Raw genomic sequence first — 25,819 nt, 5'->3', positions numbered from 1 at the left:
CTTCCTAGCTCTTGTGATACCATTACATTCACTTGTCCTTCCTAGCTCTTGTGATACCATTACATTCACTTGTCCTTCCTAGCTCTTGGGATACCATTACATCCTCTTGTCCTTCCTAGCTCTTGTGATACCATTACATTCACTTGTCCTTCCTAGCTCTTGTGATACCATTACATTCACTTGTCCTTCCTAGCCCTTGTGATGCCATTACATTCACTTGTCCTTCCTAGCTCTTGTGATACCATTACATTCACTTGTCCTTCCTAGCTCTTGGGATACCATTACATCCTCTTGTCCTTCCTAGCTCTTGTGATACCATTACATTCACTTGTCCTTCCTAGCTCTTGGGATACCATTGCATCCTCTTGTCCTTCCTAGCTCTTGTGATACCATTACATTCACTTGTCCTTCCTAGCTCTTGGGATACCATTACATCCACTTGTCCTTCCTAGCACTTATGATACCATTACATCCACTTGGCCGTCCTAGCTCTTGTGATACCATTACATCCACTTGTTCATCCTAGCTCTTGTGATACCATTAAGTCCACTTGTCCATCATAGCTCTTGGGATGCCATTACATCCACTTGTCCATCATAGCTCTTGGGATACCATTACATCCACTTGGCCGTCCTAGCTCTTGGGATACCATTACGTCCAAATGTCCATCATAGCTTGGGATACCATAAACTGCAATCGTCCATCATAGCTCTTGGGATACCATTACGTCCATCATTTTTCTGTCCGTCTTTCCTGCCAGCTATTAAGTTTCTTTTCCTTTTCATAAATCAAAAACTATAAAACGTATTTTTAATTTCAGACACTGTGACCTCCAATTTCAGACACTGTGACCTCTAATTTCAGACACTGTGACCTCCTATTTAGACACTGTCTGTAAGATCCTCTTAATTTAGACACTGACCTCCTTTTATTTGAGACAATATGACCTCCTTTTTCAGACACTGTTCCCTCCTCCTATTTCAGACACTGTGACCTCCTCCTATGTGCCGGTGAAGCCGTTCCCGATGCCACCTGCGGACCCAGTTGCCGTAGAAATCGAAGAGTTTGTCCCAGACAAGGGCCAGTTCACCAGCCCCCATGACTCCTATACCAACAACCTGTATGTGTACCCAGTCACATTGAAGTACGATGGTCAGAAGTCATTCACTAAGGTAGACTTGAGAAACATCAGCTTGGAAAACTAGGATTAATATATGAGCCTTGTTCTGAGAAAACTGGGCTTAATGCATGTGCGTAAAGTGTCATCCCAGATTAGCCTGTGCAGTCCGCACAGGCTAATCAGGGATGACACTTTCCACCTTAACTTGATTTTCGGTAAGGAGGGACTTCCTTGAAATTAAAAATACCATAAAAGCGGAAAGTGTCGTCCCTGATTAGCCTGTGCGGACTGCACAGGCTAATCTGGGACGACACTTTACGCACATGCATCAAACCCAGTTTTCTCAGAACGCGACTCACACCGGTATGTGCATAAAATGTCATCCCATCTGTTGAACTATGATGGTCAGAAGGCATTCACTGAGGTTGGCTTGGGGCAGAAGTTAAAATATTGGAGCCCCCTTGTACCTGATGAGAAACTGGGCTTAATGCAATCCCCACAGGCTTATCATGGAGGACGCTTTTTGCCTACACTAGATTGTTGTTTAGAAAATACTTTTTCAAACAAAACATTCCATACAAGCGGAAAGTGTTGTCCTTGATTACCTTTACGTACTGAATCGGCTAATCAGGGTTGACACATAATTCATATGTGTCAACCCAGGTGTATAAATGGGGACATGTGAGGGAAATAAGCCAATGTGCCGTGGCTGCATACTGCGCCAAGATATTAACGCACGACTTATGACCCAGTGATCAGGGAAAAAACTGTTAAACGCCTTTGAACGCACATCTGGAGTATGAAAAGGGCGCTATATAAATGTGGTATAAATTAAAAATAAAATATGTATTTAGACCAGTTTTCCCAGAACAAGATATTTTTTTTAATAATATTTACAGGTGGTTTTTTTGTTATAACTCCCACTCAGCTGTATATTATTATAATGTAAAAAAATCATAAAACAATAAGCGACTTTGTAAAAACTTTAGTAAAGAAAGATTTTACACTTAAACAGAACACACATTAACAGTCATCATCTTGATGTTATAGTGTAATATACATTGGTATGTTGCTGATATTTGACACACTCACATTTATAAAGGTCTGATCATAAAATGATATTTTATTCTGACCTATCTTTAGAGTTGTACAGAAAATAAGTCAATTAATAATAATAAAAAAGTTTCAAATGTGTTAATACTTGCACCAAAGTGGCTGGAGAAGTGAGTTCAGTCAGCCATATATTACAACTCTATAGTTTGTTTGGGTTAAATTGTGAAATTGAATCAATAATTGTATTTTAGTTGAGTGTCTTTATTTATATCAATATATTATAAGTTGAGAAAAACAATACATGTATTATAACTTTATAGTGTACTAAGAATATATACGATACATTTTGATCCAATTGATTGGCTAGAGTGCATCCATGAAGTGAAGCACTTCAAAATTTAGATCATGATCATTCTGCAATCACTTGAATCGGTTGTTTTATTCATTGCTTTCACTCTGATTGTGTCCTTCCCATCCAAACATAGGTTATATTCATAGTAAGTTAGAACACATCTTAAAGGCTAAAAACATTAAAGGTAATATGTTTTAATAATTATAAATATTACTTATAATATATGTATTATTTTCAGGCTAGGAATATTGCCTGCTGTATTGAGATAAGAGACTCGGATGAAGATTTGAATGGCCCCCCGCTCAAGGTAAATATAGGCTAGATTTGAATGGCCCCCCACTCAAGGTAAATAAAGGCTAGATTTGAATGGCCCCCAATCAAGGTAAATATAGGCTAGATTTGAATGGCCCGCCACTTAAGGTAAATATAGGCTAGATTTGAATGGCCCCCCACTCAAGGTAAATATAGCATAGATTTGAATGCCCCCCCCCCCTCAAGGTAAATAAGGTAAATATAGGCTAGATTTGAATGGCCCCCCCGCTGAAGGTAAATATAGCCTATATTTGAATGCCCCCCACTCAAGGTTAATATAGGCAATATTTGAATGGCCCCCCACTCAAGGTAAATATAGGCTAGATTTGAATGGCCCCCCACTCGAGGTAAATATAGGCTAGATTTGAATTGCCTCCCACTCAAGGTAAATATAGGCTAGATTTGAATTGCCTCCCACTCAAGGTAAATATAGGCTAGATTTGAATTGCGCCCCACTGAAGGTAAATATAGGCTAGATTTTAATGGGCCCCCTGCTGAAGGTAAATATAGGCTAGATTTGAATGGGCCCCCCGCTGAAGGTAAATATAGGCTAGATTTGAATGGGCCACCGCTGAAGGTACATAAAGGCTAGATTTGAATGGGCCCCCTGCTGAAGGTAAATATAGGCTAGATTTGAATGGGCCCCCGGCTGAAGGTTAATATAGGCTGGATTGAATTGGCCCCCTGCTCAAGGTTAATACAGGCTAGATTTGAATGGTCCCCCCGCTCAAGGTAAATATAGGCTAGATTTGAATGGGCCCCCCGCTCATGGTAAATATAGGCTAGATTTGAATGGGCTACCCGCTCAAGGTAAATTTTGGCTAGATTTGAATGGGTCCCCCGCTCAGTAAATATAGGCTAGATTTGAATGGCCCCCGCTGAAGGTAAATATAGGCTAGATTTGAATGAGCCCCCCGCTGAAGGTAAATATAGGCTAGATTTGAATGGGCCTCCCGCTGAAGGTAAATATAGGCTAGATTTGAATGAGCCTCCCTCTGAAGGTAAATATAGGCTAGATTTGAATGGAACCCCGCGGAAGGTAAATATAGGCTAGATTTGAATGGCCCCTCACTCAAGGTAAATATAGGCTAGATTTGAAAGGGCCCCCGCTGAAGGTTAATATAGGCTAGATTTGAATGGGCCCCCCACTCAAGGTAAATACAGGCTAGATTTGAATGGGCCCCCTGCTCAAGGTAAATATAGGCTAGATTTTAATGGGCCCCCCCACCGCTGAAGATTAATATAGGTTAGATTGAACGGGCCCCCCGCTCAAGGTAAATATAGGCTAGATTTGAATGGGCTCCCGCTGAAGGTAAATATAGGCTAGATTTGAATGGGCCCCCCGCTCAAGGTTAATATAGGCTAGATTTGAATGGGCTCCCGCTGAAGGTAAATATAGGCTAAATTTGAATGGGCCCCCTGCTCAAGGTAAATATAGGCTAGATCTGAGGAATGCTTTTCACAACTCAACAAAGTACAAAATTAACACTTATAAAATTGTTTCATAAAAAAAAAATCATTTGTGCAAAGCATTTGCATTTGTATTTCAAGTCCGAATTTTTTATAATAAAATTGCTTCATATGTGTGTATTATTTTATTTGAGTATTTACCTGTATGGGTAAAAAACAATAATTATTGTTAAGTTGTTGGTACTTTCATTTTTGATTGTGCTTACCTTAATTATGGATTACTTTGTTGTTGTTTTCACAGCTGGTGTTCAGTCGACATGGCAACTCTGTGTTCTCGTGTAGTGCCAGTACAACAGTGCTCCATCATAACCAGGCACCTGACTATATGGAGGAGGTAGGAAACAGGGGCACATGTTCAGAAAACATCTTAGATATGGTCATATGTCACAAAGCATCTTAAATTCAGTCATATGTAATTAAACAACTTTAATGCAGTCATATGTTGCAAAACATCTTAATTACAGTCATATCTCATGAAGCATCTTAAATCCAGTTATATTTTGCAAAACATCTTATATACAGTCATTTTTCATTAAACATCTTAAGTGAAGTAATATCATAAAACATCTTAAGTACAGTCATATAGCATAAAATCTCTTATGGAAAATCATATGTTATGAAACATCTTAAATACAGTCATGTATAATACAACATATTATATACAGTCATTTTTCATGAAACATCTTAAGTGAAGTCATATGTCATAAAACATCTTTAGTGAAGTCATATGTCATAAAACATCTTAAGTACAGTCATATGTCCAGGGGACAAACATATTTTAATAATGCAGGACAAACACCTTACAATTTTCGCTCTTCCTGGAAACAAATGCATTTGGCCTTCAAATATGTGTGAAATAAAGATTGCAGAGGCTGATATGAATTTGAAAGTTCTTGAAAGGTAAATACACTACATTTCAGTCAAATTGCGGAAAGCAGGCGAATTTTAGACTTCATCTCGTCATTTTGGCTTGAAGAAAGCACTGGCTTTATGATTTGATTGCTGAATAAAACATTTGCAGTGCAGGAGAGACAACTTACCCTGAGATCTTTTAATGCCCCCGGTAGGGTGGCATATAGCAGTTGAACTGTCCGTCTGTCTGTCTGTCAGTCTGTCTGTCCGTCCGAAAACTTTTACATTGACCATAACTTTTGCAATATTGAAGCAAGCAACTTGATATTTGGCATGCACGTGTATCTCATGGAGCTGCACATTTTGAGTGTTGAAAGGTTAAGGTCATCCTTCAAGGTCAAAGGTCAAAAAACATAATCCAAGAGAAGTAACAAGCTTTAAAGGGAGATAATTTCTATTTAACATTTGGCAGGTATAGATCATTTTTATAAGGGAAGTAATATTTTTTAGCTCTACTATTATATATGAAATATATATAGTGGAGCTATCCCACTCACCCCCGCGTCGGCGTTTCCGTTTCCGTTAGCGTTAGCGTGCAAATGTTAAAGTTGTCATACTACCCCAATTATTTTCATTGTCCCTTGACATATTGCTTTCATATTTTGCATTCTTGTTTACCAACATGACCCCAACCTATAAACAAGAGCAGACAACTCTATCAAGCATTTTTTTATAATTATGGCCCCTTTTCCACTTAGAATATGCAGCAAATGTTAAAGTTTTCGTACTACCCCATTTATTTTCAGTGTCCCTTGACATATTGCTTTCATATTTTGCATACTTGTTTACCAACATCACCCCAACCTATAAACAAGAGCAGACAACTCTATCAAGCATTTTGTTATAATTATTGCCCCTTTAATACTTAGAATATGCATATTATCGATAAATCTATGTTAAAGTTTGCGTACAACCCCAAATATTTCTTATATCCTTTGACATATTGCTTTTATATGTTGCATACTTGTTTACCAACATGACCCCAATCTATAAACAAGAGCAGACCACTGTTTCACGTATTTTGACATAATAATGGCCCCTTTTAAACTTATATAATTGAACATTTTGCTTAAATTGCCATAACTTCTTTATTTATGATCACATTTTATTATTACTTTGACAAAACAACACTTACCTGAATACCACAATGGATTCCACCCAAACAATACCCCACGCCCCTACCCTGAATCCCCCCCCTCCCCCCGAACCTCCCCCCCCACCTCCCCCCCCCCACCGCCCCGCCCCCCAAAAGATTTTTATGTCCCCCACTAAAGTAGTGAGGACATATTGTTTTTGCCCTGTCTGTTGGTTGGTTGGTTGGTTGGTCTGTCTGTCTGTCTGTTTGCGCCAACTTTAACATTTGCAATAACCTTTGCAATATTGAATATAGCAACTTGATATTTGGTATGCATATGTATCTCATGGAGCTGCACATTTTGAGTGGTGAAAGCTCAAGGTCAAGGTCATCCTTCAAGGTCAAAGGTCAAATATATGGGTCAAAATCGCTAATTTAATGTACGCTTTTGCAGTATTTCAATATTCAAGATAGCAACTTGATATTTGGCATGCATGTGTACCTCATGAAGCTGCACATTTTGAGTGGTGAAAGGTCAAGGTCAAGGTCATCCTTCAAGGTCAGAGGTCAAATATATGTTACCAAAATCGCTCATTTTATGAGTACTTTTGCAATATTGAAGATAGCAACTTGATATTTGGCATGCATGTGTATCTCATGGAGCTGCACATTTTGAGTGGTGAAAGGTCAAGGTCATTCTTCAAGGTCAGAGGTCAAATATATGTGGCCCAAATCGCTTATTTTATGAATACTTTTGCGATATTGAAGATAGCAACTTGATATTTGGCATGCATGTGTATCTCATGGAGCTTCACATTTTGAGTGGTGAAAGGTCAAGGTCAAGGTCATCCTTCAAGGTCAAATATATGGGTCAAAATTGCTCATGTAATGTCACTTCTGCAATATTGAATCTAGCAATTTTATATTTGAAATGTATGTGTATCTCATGGAGCTGCACATTTTGAGTGGTGAAGGGTCAAGGTCAAGGTCATCCTACAAGGTCAAACGTCATATAGGTTAACATTGTGTTTCACAAACGCATCTTGTTTTTTTAAACATCATCTAATAAATTACCACACCCCACATTATACCCCCCTCTCACACCCCCCCTACCCCCCCCCCCCCAAAAAAATTTTTTTTTTTTTTGAAAGATCGTCTAATAAATGACCACACCCCACATTATACCCCCTCTCAACCCCCCCCCCCCCCCTCCCCCAAAAAAAAAATAATTTTATTTTCCTTTTTTTTATTTTGAAAGATCGTATAATAAATTATTGAATATGAACAATTTCCCCATGATGGCTTACGTTATACTGTCAAGCACTCGAATAGTTAAGCGCGCTGTCCTCTGACAGCTCTTGTTATTATATCCCTTTAACAAATATTACTTCCATTGTAAAAATTATCTGTACCTGCCAAATGATAAAAAACAAGCGATATGGTTGTGAAACACTATGTCCCAATATATATGACCTTTGGCCTTGAAGGATGACCTTGACCTTTCACCACACAAAATGTGCAGCTCCATGAGATACATATGCATGCCAAATATCCAGTAGCTTGCTTCAATATTGCAAAAGTGTACATTAAATGAGCGATTTTGACCAATATATTTGACATTTGACCTTTAAGGATGACCTAGACCTTTCACCACTCAAAATGTGCAGCTCCATGAGATACACATGCATGCCAAATATGAAATTGCTATCTTCAATGTTGCAAAATTTATGGCAAATGTTAATGTTTGACCAAACCAACAGACCAACATATAGACCAACAGACAGAGCAAAAACAATATGTCCCCCACTATAGTGGTGGGGGACATAAAAATCAATCAAAGCGGCGCAGTAGGGGGCATTGTGTTTCTGACAAACACATCGCTTGTTGGTAAAAAAAATGGTAGTGATTTTTTTTTAATGTGTAAATTTGTTCTCTTTAATTAAAAGCAAGTCCTTTGCACTGTATCTACAGCGTTATGCTCTTGGAGATAGATCAGTATTGATATGTGGCATGTGTTGTTAATGCATATACCTTCAGAAATCCAAGCCAAGAATTAACAAGTCAACCAAAAAGTAATCAAAAAACACAAATGAATATAAAAGATTTTACCCTGACTTGCTCACAGGTGAAGATTCTCCTGCCCCCTATACTCCACGAGAAGCACCATGTGTTGTTCCGGTTCTACCATGTGAGCTGTGAGGGATCAAAGGGGTCCGTGAAGAAACGGGGAGATATCGAGGTCCCTGTGGGGTACGCTTGGGTGCCCCTACTGCACTCCAGTGGCAGGTGAGGGGAATTAAGGGGCCCAGGGGGGGGGGCATGGGAGCCTCTACTGCACCAGGGGAAGTTGAGGGGATTCAAGGGGCTAAGGGGGGGAGATTAGGGGTCAGATGAGGGTCAGGGTGAGATTGAGGTCCCTGTGGGGTATGCATGGGTGCCCCTACTGCACTCCAGTGGCAGGTGAGGGGAATGAAGGGGCCATGGGGGGACAGGACGACATGGAGGTCCCTGTGGGTATGCCTTGGTGCCCCTACTGCACTCCAGTGGCAGGTGAGGGGAATGAGGGGGCCATGGGGGGGACAGGAAGACATGGTGGTCCCTGTGGGTATGCCTACTGCGCTCCAGTGGCAGGTGAGGGGAATGAAGGGGCCAGGGGGACTTTGAGGTCTCTAAGGGGTATGCATTGGTGCCCTTACTGCGCTCCTGTGGCAGGTGAAGGGAATGAAGGGGCCGGGGGGGGGGTCAGGGAGACTTTGAGGTCTCTATAGGGTATGCATGGGTGCCCTTACTGCGTTCCTGAGGCAGGTGAGGGGAATGAAGGGGTGGGGGGGTGTCAGGGAGACTTTGAGGTCTCTTTGGGGTATGCATGGGTTCCCTTACTGCGCTCCTGTGGCAGGTAAGGGGAATCCAGGGGCGCGTAGGTGTGGGGGTAGGGGGCAGGGAAACATCGAGGTCCCTGTGGGGTACACCTGGGTATCCCTACTGCACTCCAGTGCCAGTTGAGCAGAATCAGTGGTGGGGTGTCAAATTTTGGGACGTTATTCCGCCCTATTCCCAATTTTAATAAAAGTATGCTTTATTATTATGTTTTTCCCAAATAACTGCCAAGATTCCCACTTTAAGTTTTCCATAAATAAAATGCAACAGTTATTTATTTTCCCTATGTAACTTTATGGGTTCAACTTAAGTCAATACAATAATGGAAACACTTATTCTTAGTTTGTAGTATTTGTTATTAAAAAGTAAAATGATAAAATACATCAATATCCCACTTTTATCAAAACAACGCATTTTTTCCAATCCAAAGGGCCTGTTCCCATTCCCAAAACGGTAGAAAAACACATTCGCAAACTGAGGGTTAACTTAGGCAACATATGGTAAATTTATCTTGCATAAGCTCCTCTTCACCAAGGCAAACTGCACAGTCTAATCTTGGACAACCCTTTACGCACATGCTAGCACTGTTTTTTGTCAAATTTGTTGCTGTTATATGGCCCGTTTCCTAATTTTACAAAGTATTTTTTTTTCCCAAATGAATGCCTATAATGTCTAATTGAAGTTGTTTTTTAGCTCATCTATTTTTTGAAAAAAAATTATGAGCTATTGTCATCACCTTGGCGTCGGCGTCGGCGTCCGGTTAAGTTTTGCGTTTAGGTCCACTTTTCTCAGTAAGTATCAATGCTATTGCATTCAAACTTGGTACACTTACTTACTATCATGAGGGGACTGGGCAGGCAAAGTTAGATAACTCTGGCATGCATTTTGACAGAATTATGTGCCCTTTTTATACTTAGAAAATTGACAATTTTGGTTAAGTTTTGTGTTTAGGTCCATTTTATTCCTTAAGCATCAAAGCTATTGCTTTCATACTTGCAACACTAACTAACTATCATAAGGGGACTGTGCAGGCAAAGTAATGTAACTCTGACTGGCATTTTGACAGAATTATGTGCCCTTTTTATACTTAGAAAATTGAAAATTTGATTAAGTTTTGTGTTTAGGTCCACTTTATTCCTACAGTATCAAAGCTATTGCTTTCATACTTGCAAGATTTATGAACTATCATAAGGGGACAGTGCAGGCAAAGTTATGTAACTCTGACTGGCATTTGGACAGAATTATGGGCCCTTTATACTTAGAAAATTGAAAATTTGCTTAAGATTTATGTTTTGGTCCACTTTACCCCTAAAGTATCATAGATATTGCTTTCATACTTGGAATACTCACAAACTATCATAAGGGTACAGTAAAAGGACAAGTTGCATAACTCTGGTTGTCATTGTTACGGAATTATGGCCCTTTTTTGACTTAGTAACTTTTAATATATGGTTAAATTTTGTGTTTCGATCCACTCGAAGTATCAAGGCTATTGCTTTCAAACTTCAAATACTTACATGCTATCATGAGGTTACTGTACCTGGCAACTTGAATTTTACTTTGACCTTTGAATGACCTTGACTCTCAAGGTCAAATTATTAAATTTTGCTAAAATTGCCATAACTTCTTTATTTATGATTAGATTTGATTGATACTTTGATGAAACTACTCTTACCTGACATACCACAATAGACTTCACCCAAACCATCCCCCGTGCCCTCCCCCCCCTCCCCCCTCCCCCCCCCCCTAATTTTTTTTTATTTTAATTTTTAAGATCATCTCACAAATGACCACCACACCCTCACACTATACCCCCCCCACCCCCCCACCCCACCCCCCACACCCCAATTTTTTGTTTTTTTTTTTTTTTTTTTTTTTTTTTTAAGATCATGTCACAAATTATCACCACACCCCTCACACTATAACCCCCCCCCCCATTTTTTTTAAAAACAGTTATGTTTGAAATACCGTCCATCCATCGCACCCAAAACCCCCCCCCCCCCCCCCCCCCCCCCCCACCCCCTCCCGTTTTTTTTTTTTGTTGTTTTTTTTTCGCTTTTTTGGAAGATAATGTAATAAATGTCCACAACCCCACACTATACACCCCTCTTCACTCCACTCCTCCCTCCTTTGTGATTGAAAATGAGAGTCCCTTCACCTTTAAAAAGAAAATAGATGAGCGGTCTGCACCCGCAAGGCGGTGCTCTTGTTTTTAATTAATAACTCTCAACTAAATTTCCATTACAAACAGGGAGAAACATACCTATGTGTGAACAACCAGATACACAGACAAACAAACAGACATACATATTCCAATTGGAGACTTCAGCGTGTGCGCCTAGCAACGATGCAGAATGAAGCAGACATTCTATGAAATCCCCATCCCCAAAAATGAATGGTTCATTCACAGTTATATACCTCACCCTTACACCGCAACACATCTCCAACGTTGGAAGAATTTACATACACAGAACGGACAGTTACATGAACATTTATTTACAAACATGAAACCATAGGTTTTTTTGGGCACAATCCGATCAGGATTCATAAATACCCTAACACTATGTTAGAGACACCGCAGAAATACGTTAAATCTAGAAGATACAGTGAAATTATGAGTATTTTTTGTGTTTCAAGAGAGATAATTATATTTCACAACAACGTTATTTCCATTTTCCGTGATCTATTACTAGATACTCGTTCACAGTCGATTATTTATATATAGGGAGAAACAAATGTGTGATTATATATATATATATATATATATATATATATATATATATATATATATATATACATATATATATATACATTTACATATATATATTATTTTATTTTTTTTTTTATAGCTGTGAACGAGTATATATATATATATATGAAATATAACACGTGTTCTCAATTTTAAAGTCTTTGTTTGCAAAAAATAAAATACACCAATTACCCAATCAAATGGGCCGCAACCCCATTCCCAAAATGGTCAACAAAATACCACTGAGCATTTAGAGGCAACCTTAATCTGGCAAGACACTCTGCTTTTATGGTATTTTTAGTTTCAAGGAAGTCCCTCCTTGCCGAAAATCAAGTAGGGGAATTTGTCGTCCCCGATTAGCCCGTGCGGACTGCACAGGCTAATCTGGGATGACACTTAACGCACATGCATTAAGCCCAGTTTTCTCAGAACAAGGCTTAATTGATTGCAAATGAGCTCAACTCCACCCAGGTGTAAACAGGTATTCATGAGGGATAGAAGCCAATGGGTTTTAGTTGCATACTGGGCCATTTGTTTACAGACTAATAAAAAGTAAGTGAAGGGGGGTCGAAGGCCTAATGTTAAAGTAGGCAAAATATATTGTAACAATATCAGACTATTGACTGTAACCCTTTGAAAGGGGTATTGAAAGTGTTGCAGTGTTAGGCTTGTTATAAGGTCCTAGTTAAAAAAGAAATATTGCTGTTACATGGAGTATTTTATATGGTATCAACCAAAAGAGGTTTGACACAAGAAAAATGGATTTAAAGTGGAAAAAGTATTTTAGGTTGACATTTTTATTTGCGACAAAAAAAAGGGAATTTGAGACTGTTGTCATGGTTCATTGGGGTTTTGGGAAGTGTTAAACCTGAAGGCATTTGCATATGTTCAAATCGATTAGCAGTCTTTAAGTTTGTAATGTTTTTCACACCAAAAAAATTGAGAGTATTCTTTTTTTTAGACACAGTAGTGAGCCGTGACTTGGAAAAAAGGGAATACCCTGAGCAGTAACCACAGGCTTATAAGGGACAACACTGTCCACGTTTATTGTATTTTTTGTTTAAAGAAAGTTTCTTCTTGGTGAAAATCCTGTTTAGGTGGAAAGTGTTAACCCTTTGAATGATGGGAAATTTGTCTTCTGCTAAAATGTTGTCTGCTGAATTTCTAAAATTAGCATTTTCTTCGATTTTTTTCAAAGAATGCTATCAGAATAGCAAACAGTTTGGATCCTGATGAGACGCCACGTTCTGTGGCGTCTCATCTGGATCCAAACTGTTTGCAAAGGCCTTTAAAATTCGGTTCCCGCACTGAAAGTGTTAAAGTCCCATTTTCCCAGGGCACTGTTCACATGGATTCATTTTCCCAGGGCACTGTTCACATGGATTATTGTTTGTACTGTCTCGTTTTTCAGAGTTGAAGTTGGAGAGAAGACCATTCCAGTTGCGACAAACTTACCTCACAGATATCTGTCTCACGACGGATCCACACCTAGTCGCGCTGTAAGGGAACATTTCACACATTTAACACACTTCACACATTTTGCTGTTAGTGGAAATTTCACACATTTCGCCATAAGTGGACGTTATACACATTTCAAGCATTTCCATATGCCAATATACAACGCTCTTCTTGCTGAATATTGTAGTTATAATATAATGTTGTTTATTTAAAGGAGTTACTTAAAAACAAGTGTTTTTAGCATTTCAGAATTAAGTTTGGATGACAAAAACTAGTGTTTTGGGTTAACATTATGTCTGTTAACAAATCGCCACTGTTGTCTGTTAACTAATCACCACTGTTGTTTGATAATTATACCAGTCTTGTACATATTGTATGAGCCTTTTTAAGGGAAAACAGGGCTTAATGCATGCGTGTTGAGTGTCTTCCCAGAAAGCCTTTGCAGTTAGCACAGGCCAATCAGGGAAGACACTTTCTGCTTTTATTTTTTATTTAAATCACATCTCTGTTTAGTGAAAATCAGCTGACTGCATCAGTCTTAACCCTTTGCATGCTCGGAAATTTGTTGTATGCCAAAATGTTGTCTGCTGAATTTCTAAAATAATCATTGTCTTCGATTTTTTTCAAAGAATACTATCAGAATTGCAAACAGTTTGGATCCTGATGAGACGCCACGTTCTGTGGCGTCTCATCTGGATCCAAACTGTTTGCAAAGTCCTTCAAAATTCGGTTCCAGCACTGAAAGGGTTAATGATCATGCATTAAGCCCTGTTTTTCCAGAATATGGATCATTTATTGCATGGTATATTTGCTAATGTTAATACCTCTCTGCTATAATAAACTTGTAATTTATCACATGGATTAACCCTTTCCCCCATAAGAAGTAAAGTGAAAATGGCTTTTGCAAACAGCATAAAATCAGAACAGCCTGCGAGTAACTTGCAGTCTGTTCAGGTTTTATGCAGTTTGCTGTTCATCAGTATCTAAGAGTTGGAAATGACGCCTTTAAAACTTAAATCTTGTAAGAAAGGTCTTTTATTAAATTTAACTTCCTAAGGACCACACATGCCTGAAAATATGTATCAAAGTGGTAAAGGGTTAACCCTTTCAGTGCGTGAACCGAATTTTGAAGGCCTTTGCAAACAGTTTGGATCCTGATGAGACGCCACAGAACGTGGCGTCTCATCAGGATTCAAACTGTTTGCTGTTCTGATAGTATTCTTTGAAAAAAAATGGAAGAAAATGCTAATTTTAGAAATTCAGCAGACGACATTTTAGCAGAAGACAAATTTCCCAGCATTCAAAGAGTTAATTAGTTTGCCATTTGTCCAATGTGTTACAGTCGGCTTCCTCAGAGGTAAAGTGGGTGGATAGTGCCAAGCCTTTGTTCAAAGTTCGGTTGCAGCTAAACTCCACTATATACACCAAGGATCAGCATCTACATACGTTCTTCTTCCATTGCCAGAAGATGATGGCCTCGGCTTCCACAGGGCCTGATGATCTTAATAAACTCAAGGTAAGCTTGACACTTCATAAATGTGGAGTTTGGTTACTCACGGCAGATCAACAAAGTTTTGTTAGTAAATAGCGAATTCTTAGGGTTACTTGACACAGTTTTGGTTGTGTGTTTATTTAACCCATTTATGCCTAGTGGACTCTCCCGTCCTTCTTAATTGGATCAATTTATTAAAAAAATTAGGGATGTCTAGTATATTTATCTCTATATTTAGAATATTTCTTACAGAAATTCCTTCAAGCAAACAGCGCAGACCCTGATGAGACGCCGCATCATGCGGCGTCTCATCTGGGTCTACGCTGTTTGCAAAGGCCTTTTTTCTAGACGCTAGGCATAAATGGGTTAAGGAAGCATGACACAAATTTCCAAGTAAATTTTTGTGATCTCGACCTTCTGTAAAATCATTATTATTTGTGTGACATTAGTTTTAAGTGAATTCTTGGATTTACCAATTTATTAATTATTCACAAATACATAAAAAAATTGACCTACTCAAATTTCTCATATTTTGTGTTCAAAATCAGAAATCGAAAAAAAGATTGTTTCATTTTTAGAAAAAAACACAACATTTTATGCTTACTAATATAAATGATTTTACAGTAGTTTTCTGAGTAAATAGATGATATTTGTTGGATTCCATGGAATACCGATTTTATTTCACGATTGATCTTAATAAATAATATTTTTTCGAGTGGCGCAGCCACTAGCGAAAATATATTTCTCTATGATCACAAGTGAATTAAAATCGATTTTCCATCAAATCCAACAAATTTTTGTTTTATTTGATGCTGTTTTCACGGTTTATTTATATTTTAAAAGCTTTTAACTGGAAATTGGCTGGAATAATGACGTCATTTCGTAGAAAAAAATAACATCATTTCACAGTAAAACAGTAAAAAATATCAGATTCTTTACTGTTATTTTTCACTGTTTGAAACAGTGAAATATCAGTTTTATAACTTTTATTTCACTAATATTTCTCTATAAGCCACCGGAAAGCATCAAATAAATTCTGTTTTGTTATGACTTAAGGAAGCTTGACACTTACCTGTTTCGCTTATAACTTAATACTTAAACGTTGCTTGAATTCGTGTATTTTTATGCCTCCAGATCGAATGATCGTATTCGATCGGGGGTATCTTGTTTTTGGCCTGTCTGTCTGTCTGTCATTCTGTCTGTCTGTTTATGCCCCCGGATCGAATGATCGGGGGTATATTGTTTTTGGCCTGTCTGTCATTCTGTCTGTCTGTCTGTCTGTCTGTCTGTCTGTCCCAAACCTTTAACCTTTGTTAAAATCAAGGTTAAAGTTTTGCAATAACTTTTGCAATATTGAAGATAGCAACTTGATATTTGGCATGCATGTGTATCTAATGGAAGTACATTTTGAGTGGTGAAAGGTCAAGGTCATCCTTCAAGGTCAAAGGTCAAATATATGGCTTCAAAGCGGCGTCAAAACTTTAACCTTGGTCATAACTGTTGCAATATTGAAGATAGCAACTTGATATTTGGCATGCATGTGTATCTCATGGAGCTGCACATTTTGAGTGGTGAAAGGTCAAGGTCATCCTTCAAGGTCAAAGGTCAAATATATGGCTTCAAAGCGGCTTCAAAACTTTAACCTTGGTCATAACTTTTGCAATATTGAAGATAGCAACTTGATATTTGGCATGCATGTGTATCTCATGGAGCTGCACATTTTGAGTGGTGAAAGGTCAAGGTCATCCTTCAAGGTAAAAGGTCAAATATATGGCTTCAAAGCGGCGTCAAAACTTTAACCTTGGTCATAACTTTTGCAATATTGAAGATAGCAACTTGATATTTGGCATGCATGTGTATCTCATGGAGCTGCACATTTTGAGTGGTGAAAGGACAAGGTCATCCTTCAAGGTAAAAGGTCAAATATATGGCTTCAAAGCGGCGTCAAAACTTGAACCTTGGTCATAACTTTTGCAATATTGAAGATAGCAATTTTATATTTGGCATGCATGTGTATCTCATGGAGCTGCACATTTTGAGTGGTGAAAGGTCAAGGTCATCTTTTAAGGTCAAAGGTCAAATTTATGGCTTCAAAGCGGCGTAATAGGGGGCATTGTGTTTCTGACAAACACATCTTTTGTTATGAGGATTCTTTGTCTTATATGAGATATCTTTTGTTGTGAATGACATTCCAAGTGTTGTGTTTTATGTGTGCTTTAAGAAAAACATGTTGTTAATCAACTTTAGCTATCAATATTTGTTTCTCTCTGTAAATATTGCTACCACACTTAATTGCATGTTTCTGAGTTTTAAAAAGATTAAGTTAACCTATTGGTTGTAGGAACAGATTTTGTTCTTAAGAATTTCAGATTAATAAATGCAACATTACTTTGATGAAGATCGTTTATCTATTTTTGACATGTATGTTTTTGTATAAGGGACGACAAAATTAAATTATTTTCACTAAAATTTATAGCTCGGTATAAATAACCTTGAGTGTATTTTGTAAAGTTCATTTACAGTTAAAACATTATTATTTGTTAGACGTTAATTTTCTCTTCATATTGTGGATCGACCAATTCAAGAATTTAACATAAACAAATTGCAAAATGACTAACAAGAATTCCTTCTTTTTTTTTCAAAAATTAGCAATCCACAATTGTTTTTTAACCTTTTCCCAATCAGAAGCAAAGTGAAAATGGTTTTGTGCAAACAGCATAAAACCAGAACAGCCTGTGAGTAACCGGCAATCTGTTCAGGTTTTATGCTGTTTTTTGCTCTTCAGTATCCGAGGGTTATAAAGCATGCCTTTAAAACTCGAATCTAGTAAGAAAGGCCTTTAATTTAATTTAACTTTCTAGGGGACTACAAATACGTAAAAATACGTATGTAAGAGGTTAATGGTTGACCACAAAATTTCAAGCAGATTTTACAGTATTTCCTCTGAGTGGCACTTCTGTATCTCCCTGTTGTGACAGGTTTTTGAGAAATTGTCGAGCATGCCTGGGTCTGTAGAGATGCCATACCTGGAGAACGCAGTCAAGGTATAACAGAAATGGCGCGCATTGGCTAGAGTTGTATCCCCTTTGTATGCTAGTATCATTTACACGCTATATTTACCCAAGACTTATTTACACAGGTGCTAGTAACGGTATAGGCTCTTTAATTATGATTAGGAAAGCATGTTGTCTTTGGATCACAATCAGTTATAGTATGTCAAGTTCTGCAAATTACATAAGCTTTAGTTACCATTAATAGTATAGTAACATCAACCACAAAAACATATCACATGTTAGTATCTGCAAATCACATGAACTATACACTGCAACAGTTACTCCGTTATATCGGCGTCCTTTATATCACAATTTCCAAAATACTCGAGTCGGCCATGGACATCATTGTTTTCACCCACATAAATTTTCTGTGTAATCCGACATTCATAAACCCAGTTTGGTCCACATTGTCTGCCTTCATTGTGCATCACATTCATGCATGTGTACTGCGACAAACAAAAAACCCACTTGCCCAACATCAAAGGTAATTTCGCGAGTCGCGTGAATTTGCTTTGAAGTGACATGATTCCAGCTGTCAATGTTTATCTTCTTGGTACTTGTATCAGCCAATTGGCGCTCAGGCTGCCAAATACACTCAGTCCTCATACGAAGAAGTAAACAATAACTGCAAATGTCACAGATCAATACTGACTCAACAACCTGGCTCTTTAGATACAGGGTAAACAACATGTTTTTAATATACAGGGAAAGTTTGCAAAGTTTTTTGCACAACCATTTTTTTATCCAAAATTAAAGACCATAGAGTGAGTTGTCTCCCATGCGCAAAGAAGTTTTTATTCAGAATTAAAATATTAAAGCCCATGCTTTACACAAAGAATAATTATGAGACCTTGTACATGAGGTCTAATTTTTGCATGATTTTAATCAGTACAAATAATTTACAGGAAATACACAAGGAGTGTTAATTTGATGCTTGATTTTGTCATCTTTGGTGAACGATTAAAAATTGGCAATCCTTTTAGGATAACAAATTTTATTATATGCATTTTTAAGTACTCATATTGAATAATGTTTTTATGTTATTCATAATAATAATTATGTACAACACATGGATATAGCACATAAGGCAATAAGGTAGGTAAATAGCGAATTTTGAAATTGCCAAACTATTCTTATCCATACAAATACATGCATGAATGACCTGACAAGTTATATTTCGCACCAGATATATCTCGATCTTTGGACCCAGCAAACCACAATACAATGGAGTTGCAGTGTAGTTACTTCGACTAGTATAGTTGCATCAATCACAGTCATATATAATATACATATAATGTAATTTACAGTCAGTCAACCAGTTTAGAATAACCCGGCAAGAAACGTTAATTCTTTTGACCAAAATAATTTATCTCGGGATTTTGTGTCGATGTGAGAAGATGTAAAAATAACAGGTTATGCCAGACGGCATATGCATTTTTTTGTCAAAAATAGCCAATTAAAGTTCACCTTTCTGAAAATTATTAAAAATCATTCAACTTAGAGAATAAGTATTTCAAAACATTGTCATGGTATTTGTTTTCAATCAGCAAAAAGTTTATTTGAAAATAATAAAGCCTTCTATATCCATATGCACATTTCAAAACATAACTAATTCAATCAGTTCCGGTTAACTTTTTGCCACATTTATACCCTGTAAGCATAATACAAAAGCTTTCTTGCTTAACTTTGTTAATTTATTCCTCTGCCTAATGTATACCTTAGACACTTTTTATTTTGTTTTTATTGGGGCATTATGGAAAATTAAATACAAATTAATCAGAACTGCTGATTATCCGAACTGGTTGACAAACTTTAATAATTTTTGTAAATCACATGAACTATAAATGCTACTTGTGTACTAACATCATCTGTATGATGTATTGAACTCTCAAATTATGCTAACAATCACAAATCCCAGGTAATAATTTCTAGTTCTCTCATACTCTTGTGTATGAGATATATTTGGGCTTGACATTATCTAGACACGCAAGAATTATAACTGATGGTATAACTTCATCTTAACCGTTTGCAGAGCACTTTGACTTGAGCTGTACTCACTAGCAGAAAACTGTAGGTTCATTAGAGCAGCATATGTTGCCTATAATGGTTTGCTGATTGAATGCTTTTATTTTATGCTTTCTGGTGGTTTATAGAGATATATCAGCTAATAAAAACTGATAATTTCACTGTTTGAAACAGTGAAAATTATCGATAATTTTCACTGTTTACTGTGAAATGACGTATTTTTTTTAACGAAATGACATCATTATCCCAGCGAATTTTTTTAGTTAAACTCTTTAACATTATGTATATAAACTGTGAAAAAAAGCATAAAATAAAAAAATAAAATGTTAGATTCAGTGGAATATCTTTTTTAATTCACTCGTGATCATAGAAAATATATATTTTCACTCGCGGCTGTGCCACTTGTGAAAATATTATTTTCTATGATCACTCGTGAATTAAAATCGATAATCCACCGAATCCAACTATCCTCTATGTATTATATGAACATTATAAATACCTGAATGTTTGGATCACATGCAGTAATAACTAGTCATCACATGGCAATCTTATTAAGACTCCGAACGTATAACTTTCTTTGTGTCTTGAATCCAGTCATCCAACTTATTTTGGACAACATTTTAACCCTTTATTCCTTAGAAGCAAAGTGAAAATGGCTATGAGCAAACAGCATAAAACCAGAACAGCCTGCAAGTAATTTTCAGTCTGTTCAGGTTTTATGCTGTTTGCTGCTCATCAGTATCTTAGGTTTGAAGACACTTGAATCTAGTAAGAAAGGTCTTAAGTAAAAGATAACTTTGAAAATGACTACAAATGCGTGAAAATTTGTATCTAAGTGGTGAAGGGTAAATCATACTTTTATTTACCAAAACCTGTGTTTTTCTTAGTACCAAAAATTGTTGGTAGTTGTGCCCGCTTATACTGTTTGGTGTTTGAAACCATTTGCGATCTCATAATGACATCAGTATGAAGAAGGTCGGTAATATCCGTAGAGGTTACATTTACCACAGAGTTCTTATTGCATGCTTGTCATCAGAATGTTCCTAAGGCGGTGTTTTGTCTGAGGCAGATTTTAGATGCTAGAAAAAACATTTTAGACTCAGATGCAGCAATATTATGGCGTACTGGTTAATACGTGCATTTAACTTGACCAAGGTCAACCTACACTCTTGATATATGTTAGCAAAAAGTATGTAAACTATTTATTTTTTGTGTTTTTGTCAATTTAGAAAGTTTAATGACAATATCTATAAGTGTATGTTGGATTTTATTCTTTTCATCAATGCATAAGATTTGTGTTGGTGTCAGATTCAACGTTTTCAAAGCTATAGGCATGTACAGAGCATTAGTTATGTTTTTCATAGTGGATGTTTTTGTTTTTTTTAATGATTATTTTCATGAATATTTGTTTCAGCAAGTGTGCATGTTTTTGACCATGCAAGTGCATGCTATATATGCACATCAATTGTTTACCCATCTTACACAGCATTAATGCACAATTGTTTTACCAGTGAATTAGGAACGATGGGTGTTCATCATTATGAAACTGTGTTGTACTTTTATTTATCAGATCTTATATATTCCCTTTTAAAAATATATGAGCCACAAATATATGTCTTTTATCTTAAACATGGAAATCTTGATCCCAGTTAACTCATTTACAGAAGTAAAGCAGGAACCAGCTATACCAATTTAATGACTGATATCCATGTGGTAGAACTTTATGTTTTAAGTTTCTGAATATCTGAGCTGCTGCTCTTCATAACGATTTTGTTTATTGTTTCAATTTTATCATGTGACCCATGAAGGTGTGTCTGTGTTGATGTTGTTTCAGTCCCTTCATGCTGTGGACGTGAGCACGTACATTCAGTTCCTACCCACAATCCTCAACATCCTCTTCAAGCTCATTGCCAACACACAGAACGAGGGCATTGCAATGAACGCAGTGAGGTACAGTAGCAGCGTTGGACTTATTATGTCTAGAAAATGAGTTGTTATCTGTATATCAGATAACTTGTCCATACCTAAATATATTACACTCCACAGCCCCACCTGACAGGAGAGACAACCAGCTACTGGCTAACTGAGTCGTTCCAGTAGAGTTGTCCCCCATAAATTAATATAAGGTTTAAATATGTATGTGTACAGTTTGTGTTGGAAATATTTCCAACTATCAAAAGTCATAATAATGGGGGTAGAAATTTAACTTGTATGTTTCGTACTTTTATTCTTCTGAACTCCACTTTCTTGAATATTGTTGAGTTTTTTCCAGTCCCAGGTAAGCGACTTGGGGCCCAAGGCCCTCTTGTCTTAAAAATTGAATATTAGCAATGCACTAGCAATATGCTGTCTTTAAGAATTGGTTTGCACTTGAAAAAATTGCCTATTGACTAGCACTATTAAAAAGTTCTTATATATGTCCTATTTAATTTAGATCTCTAAAAATATATTAGCGTCCAATGAAAATAAATAAAGTGTATCGCTGTATAAGAAGTTTTACTGGTGGCTTGTTTTCAGGGTGATCATCCACATTGTGTCTGAGGTACAGGAGGCTGACAAGACTGAACTACTCGAAAAATATGTCAAGGTATCCTCAAATCTGTGTTTGTTCTACAATGTTACTAGTTAAAACTAATAATATAAAGTTGTCATAATGACAATATAAAGAATTTAATTAATTAACCCTCTCCCACAACCAACAAACCCCCCCCCCCCCCAAAAAAAAAAAGAGCAACAACACATTTCAATAATGTACACTGCCTATCAACACAGTGTTATTATTATTATGCCCCCGCCCCCCCCCCCCCCCCCTTCGAAGATACATTGATCATGACTGACAGATGACCCCTATTGATTTTCAGGTCACTAGGTCAAAGGTCAAGGTCACAGTGACTGGAAACAGTAAAATGGTTTTTGGATGATAAGTCAAGAATGCTTACGCCTCGGATCATGAAACTTCATGGGTACATTGATTATGACTGGCAGATGACCCCTATTGATTTTCAGGTCACTAGGTCAAACGTCAAGGTCGCAGTGACAAAAAACGTATTCACATAATTGCTTCCACTACAACTGACAGCACATATGGGGGGCATGAATGTTTTACAAACAGCCCTTGTCTTACTGTGAAAAGTGATCAAATTATAGCCTGTAAAAACAAATTGCTGTACAAACTAAATAAAAGTTGTGTTATGTTCTTCTTTAAATCTTTATTTTATATTATATGGAGCAACCTAAGTAAACAATGGTAATCTGTCGCTCAATCAGCTTAAATACATTTTAATGTGAATTATGGACCAAGGCTTTGGGTCCATGTTTTCTTACCTTAAATCTGAGTCTGCCTTTGGGAAAATGAGCCTTAAGGCTTGTGTGAACAGTGTCATCCCAGATTAGCCTGTGCAGTCTGCTTATGTTTGGTTATATTTTATTTTTTGTTTAAAGAAAGTCTCTTCTTAGCGAAAAATTCAGTTATGGCGGAAAGTGACATACCTGAATAGAGTGTGCAGACTACACAGGCTAATCTGGGAAGACATTTTATGCACATGCATAAAGCCCTGTTTTCCAAGAGAGAGGCTCGTCTCTATTATGCCCACCATTTTCTCTTTTAAGCTCCATCAGTACATCTTCAAGATGGAGTGTGGATGGAAGAGCAGTTCTCATAATAGGGGGGCTTTATGCATTTGCAAAAAGTTTCTTTGCAGATTAGCCTGTGCAGTCTGCACAGGCTAATTAGAGACAAGAAAACTTTCCTCCTAAACTAAATTTTCATGAAGAAGAGACTATATAGGGGATAGGGTTAGGAAGAAAGGGAAGAGACTGCCTTTAAATGAAAAAAAATACCACAAAAACAGAAAGTGTCGTCCCTGATTAGCCTGCTCCTGTTTTCCCAGAGCTAGGCTGATTTTAATTTTGCATACTTACTTTTCTCCTCTAGTACATCTTCAAGGCTGAATTTGGATCCAAGGGCAGCTCACAGAACACAGTGCACGAGGAGCTGGCCAAGGGTCTCACCGCCATACTGCGGCCTGTCAACGCCGACCATGTGGTTGTCATCAAGTTCTTCAACAATTCCTGGTTCTTCTTTGAGGTTCTCGTCAAGAGCATGACTCAGTTCTTGCTGAACGGAGACCGTTATAAGGTTAGATTACAGTGTTTTATTAGAATAAGGCTGGAAATGATCACACTGAGCTGTTGCAGGTGGTCTTTCCATATCAAGTTTTTCTGCATTGTTAGGACGACATTGTTTTAGCTCAATTGAGCAGACTCATAGCATGTAATGAGTGTTTCTCTAGTGACAATTGCAAAAACAATATGGTAAATTTATGTGAAAATATATTAACAATTTTCAGAAGTGATTATGTCAACATATTTTTTACATGACAAGTAAATATGACCAGTGTTTCTATCCCTGTTCCCATTAACACGAAGATGGCGCATAATAAGTGTTTCTCGAGTGTTTCTAGCAGTGAACTTTTTACCACAGATGGCGCGCAATGAGCGTTTCTTTAGTGTTTTTAACCGTGAACTTTTTACCATAGATGGCGCGCAATGAGGTGTTGTTGTTTTTTTACCGTGAACTGTTTACCACAGATGGCGCGCAATGAGCATTTCTTGAGTGTTTTTAACCATGAATGATTTACCACCAATGGCGCGCAATGAGCGTCTCTTAAGTGTATCTAACCATAAACTGCTTACCACGAATGGCGCGCAATGAGTGTTTCTTTAGTGTTTTTACCCATGAACTGTTTACCACAGATGGCGTGAAATGTGTGTTTCTAATAGTTAATTTTTACCACAGATGGCGCGCAATGAGCGTTTCTCGAGTGACTTCCAGTTCAAGCTGCAAACTCTGATACAAACCATCACCCCCTACATCACCAGCAAGTTCAAGGAGGCACCCAAGGAGACCAGGAACGCTAACTTCAGCCTCGCATACTTTGTAAAGGTAGGTGTTCAATATAATATATGGACTTCAACACCAACAAGATTTTCAATTGTTGAGAAAGGGATCTTTCTTAATAGAACATTTTTATGCCCCCAGATCAAATGATTGGGGTATATTGTTTTTGGCCTGTCTGTCTGTCATTCTGTCCCAAAACTTTAACCTTGGTTAAAGTTTTGCGATAACTTTTGCAATATTGAAGATAGCAACTTGATATTTGGCATGCATGTGTATCTCATGGAGCTGCACATTTTGAGTGGTGAAAGGTCAAGGTCATTCTTCAAGGTCAAAGGTCAAAGCGGGGCAATAGGGGGCATTGTGTTTCTTACAAACACAGCTCTTGTTTTAATTGACAGAAAAATGGTAGCTTCTGGACTGACAATTAAAATGCTGGATCCAATCGGCTGATTTTACCATGTTACTGTTACCGTTACTGTTACCATGATTTGTATGTGCTGTTTTTAAACTATCCTAGCGTTACCAGTTTCCGATAATTTAACAATAAAATTCGCCTTAAAAAAGTTTTCTGTGTTTATTGTCATCTTTTCTGATACTGCATCATCAAGATACTGGACAAAGGTGTTCTATGAATCTGTTTAGTTTTTAAAGATCCAATGATAATTTTTACTATATGAACCCATACAGCATACATTTCGCATACAGTGCTCCAATTTTATGAAGTTCTGATCTGTGCAGTACATACTTCTGCTATTGTGTGTGTATTTCAGATCTCTGCAGTACATAGTTCTGCAATTTTGTATGTATTTCAGATCTGTGCAGGACATACTTCTCCTAGTGTGTGTGTATTTCAGATCTGTGCAGTACATACTTCTCCTAGTGTGTATGTATTTCAGATCTGTGCAGTACATACTTCTGCTATTGTGTGTGTATTTCAGATCTGTGCAGTACATACTTCTCCTAGTGTGTGT

The 25,819-nt window shown here is 37.5% G+C and overlaps 1 protein-coding gene across 7 annotated transcripts in view; it reads left to right on the top strand.

Moving 5' to 3' along the window:
- The window catches only part of LOC127835267 (dedicator of cytokinesis protein 9-like), a 176,169-nt gene that overhangs the window by 74,385 nt on the left and 75,965 nt on the right, over window positions 1-25,819 (top strand). For 5 of the 7 annotated variants that reach the window (XM_052361610.1, XM_052361611.1, XM_052361607.1 and 2 more), the window contains exons 15-25: window positions 985-1,172; window positions 2,764-2,832; window positions 4,549-4,641; window positions 8,420-8,580; window positions 13,332-13,419; window positions 14,721-14,894; window positions 17,849-17,914; window positions 21,783-21,898; window positions 22,466-22,535; window positions 23,883-24,086; window positions 24,747-24,893. In XM_052361610.1, coding sequence (XP_052217570.1) covers window positions 985-1,172; window positions 2,764-2,832; window positions 4,549-4,641; window positions 8,420-8,580; window positions 13,332-13,419; window positions 14,721-14,894; window positions 17,849-17,914; window positions 21,783-21,898; window positions 22,466-22,535; window positions 23,883-24,086; window positions 24,747-24,893 — 1,376 coding nt within the window. The remainder of the gene's footprint in view (window positions 1-984; window positions 1,173-2,763; window positions 2,833-4,548; window positions 4,642-8,419; window positions 8,581-13,331; window positions 13,420-14,720; window positions 14,895-17,848; window positions 17,915-21,782; window positions 21,899-22,465; window positions 22,536-23,882; window positions 24,087-24,746; window positions 24,894-25,819) is intronic. The other 2 variants (XM_052361609.1, XM_052361608.1) reach the window with 1 other exon arrangement.

This window comes from Dreissena polymorpha, chromosome 6 (genome assembly GCF_020536995.1).
Source record: "Dreissena polymorpha isolate Duluth1 chromosome 6, UMN_Dpol_1.0, whole genome shotgun sequence".
NCBI classification, from domain to species: Eukaryota; Metazoa; Mollusca; class Bivalvia; order Myida; family Dreissenidae; genus Dreissena; species Dreissena polymorpha.
The sequence above is the reverse complement of the archived record's forward strand: the minus strand, read 5'-3'. Positions and strand labels throughout refer to the sequence as shown.